Genomic DNA, 2,092 nt, shown 5'->3' on the forward strand with positions numbered 1-2,092 from the left:
ATTTAGAGGAACATAAGTAGGATCAGATGAGGCTGAAGTCAGAGAGGATCCACAAAACACAGATGGATGTTGGTATGGACAATAAAATTAATTGTCCTCCTGAGTCAGAGCCAACCTGCATCTTTGCTGAGATAAGAAGGAAAAGAACTGGACTGTTGCTTAGTAGTCCAAAGTTCAGCTTAAGAGGGAGTGAAGTAGCTGACTGAGAAAACAACTCCTGAAGAAAGTGAAGGGATTCTGACTTTGTTGAACTGAACTCAGACGCCATTAAAGATGTTTAAATCTCTGCTGGAAAAACAACAATTTGTGGAATATTTTCATCCTGAAGTTCAAGACAGAAGCTGGTGAGTCCTTAGACTGAAATGGCTGAGAGAGCACTCTTTGTATCGTACCTGAACTGTCACGTGTGTTCAGAGACTTTCAATGATCCTGTAAGTCTGAGCTGCAACCACAACTTCTGTTCGAGCTGTCTGCAGAAGTTTTGGAAAATAACTCAGAACAAAAACTGCCCCATCTGTCAAAGAAAATCCTCTAAAGATCATCCACGTGTGAACTTTGGTCTGAAGGAACTTGCTGACTCTTTTGCTGGAAGACATAAATCTGAATCATCAGAGACAAAAACAGGAGAACAGAAGTTCATTGAGGTCTGCAGGAAACATCCAGGAGAATCCAATCTGTTCTGTAAAGATGATCAGAGAGCGTTTTGTCCTTTCTGTGAGTTTTTTTTTCAGCATCATAGTCACAAAGTGGTTCCTGTAGAAGAAGCAGTCAGAGAGCTGAAGGAGGAGCTGAAATCTGACTTAAAGTCTCTGCAGGACAAGAAGATGAAATACAAAGAAGTGGAGGAAACATACAATCAGATGATTCAACACTCCAAGAAGCAGCTGCTGTCCACAGAGACACAGATCAGAGCAGAGTTCAACAAGCTCCACCAGTTCCTGAAGGAGGAAGAGGAGTCCAGACTGGCAGCTCTGAGGGAGGAAGAGGAGCAGAAGAGGATGACTATGAGCAGAGAGATGAAGAGGATCCAGGAGCAGATGTCCTCTCTGTCAGAAAGTATCAGTGCTGTTGAAGCAGAGCTGCAGAAAGACAAGGAGGCGTTCCTCAGCAGTTCTAAAGACACTCAGAGCAGAGCCAGGGCCCAGAGCTCGCTGTCAGACCCACAGCTGCTCTCAGGAGCTCTGATAGATGTGGCCAAACATGTGGGCAACCTGTCCTTCAGAGTCTGGGAGAAGATGAAGGAGAAGGTCCACTTCAGTCCCGTCCTCCTGGACCCAAACACTGCAAACAATGAGCTTTATCTGTCTGATGATCTGACTAGTGTGAGACGAGGAGAAACCTCTCAGCAGCTTCCTGACAATCCAGAGAGAAACATGGAATATCCTTCTGCTTTTGGTTCTGAGGGCTTCAGATCAGGGACACACAGCTGGGAGGTGGAGGTGGGAGATCATCCTGTCTGGATCGTTGGTGTGGTTAAAGAGTCTGTTAACAGGAAGGGAGAGGGTTCTGCTTCACCAGAAGATGGAATTTGGTGTTTATTACATGATAATGGAGAATACACTAATGGTGATGATCAGACTGTCACTGTGACCAAGAGTCTCCAGAAGATCAGAGTCCAGCTGGACTATGACAGGGGGGAGGTGTCCTTCTACAACCCTGAAGACATGACTCACATCTACACTCACAAAGACACTTTCACTGAGAAACTTTTCCCACTATTCAGTGTTGGAGAATCTGGAGATGCAAAAACCTCTGAACTCCAAATCTGTCCGACTGATTGAGATGATTTGACTCTTTTTGTCATATAATATATAGATGCTTTTCTTTCATCACAATGATCATCACACTTTGATCAATCCAGATGATGAGATTTTTTCACTCTAACTATCAGAAAGTTTTTACTATTTTTATGCAACAATTAAAACTAAAATATATATTTTTCATTGTGATTTCTACATCTGACATGTTTGTTAATAAAAAACTAAAATCACAAACAGGTTTTTCCACATTTTCAAGTCTTCTTCTTCTCAAGTCAGAAATATTTTCTTCATCTTGTTAACATCAAACCCAGATTTCTGTTCTGCATTTTCCT

General features: G+C 42.5%; 1 protein-coding gene across 1 annotated transcript; it reads left to right on the forward strand.

Moving 5' to 3' along the window:
- Nucleotides 1-202: 202 nt before the first annotated feature.
- On the forward strand, nucleotides 203-1,805 carry LOC112148604 (nuclear factor 7, ovary-like). Its single transcript, XM_024275845.2, has one exon. It carries the CDS (start codon nucleotides 363-365, stop codon nucleotides 1,779-1,781), a length of 1,419 nt encoding a protein of 472 aa, XP_024131613.1. The 5' UTR covers nucleotides 203-362; the 3' UTR covers nucleotides 1,782-1,805.
- The last annotated feature ends 287 nt before the right edge of the window (nucleotides 1,806-2,092 follow it).

The sequence above is a fragment of the Oryzias melastigma genome, linkage group LG9 (genome assembly GCF_002922805.2).
Source record: "Oryzias melastigma strain HK-1 linkage group LG9, ASM292280v2, whole genome shotgun sequence".
Taxonomy (NCBI): Eukaryota; Metazoa; Chordata; class Actinopteri; order Beloniformes; family Adrianichthyidae; genus Oryzias; species Oryzias melastigma.

Coding starts and splice junctions, on each gene's coding strand:
- LOC112148604 (XM_024275845.2), top strand. CDS start 363: ATGGCTGAGAGAGCACTCTTTGTATCGTACCTGAACTGTCACGTGTGT.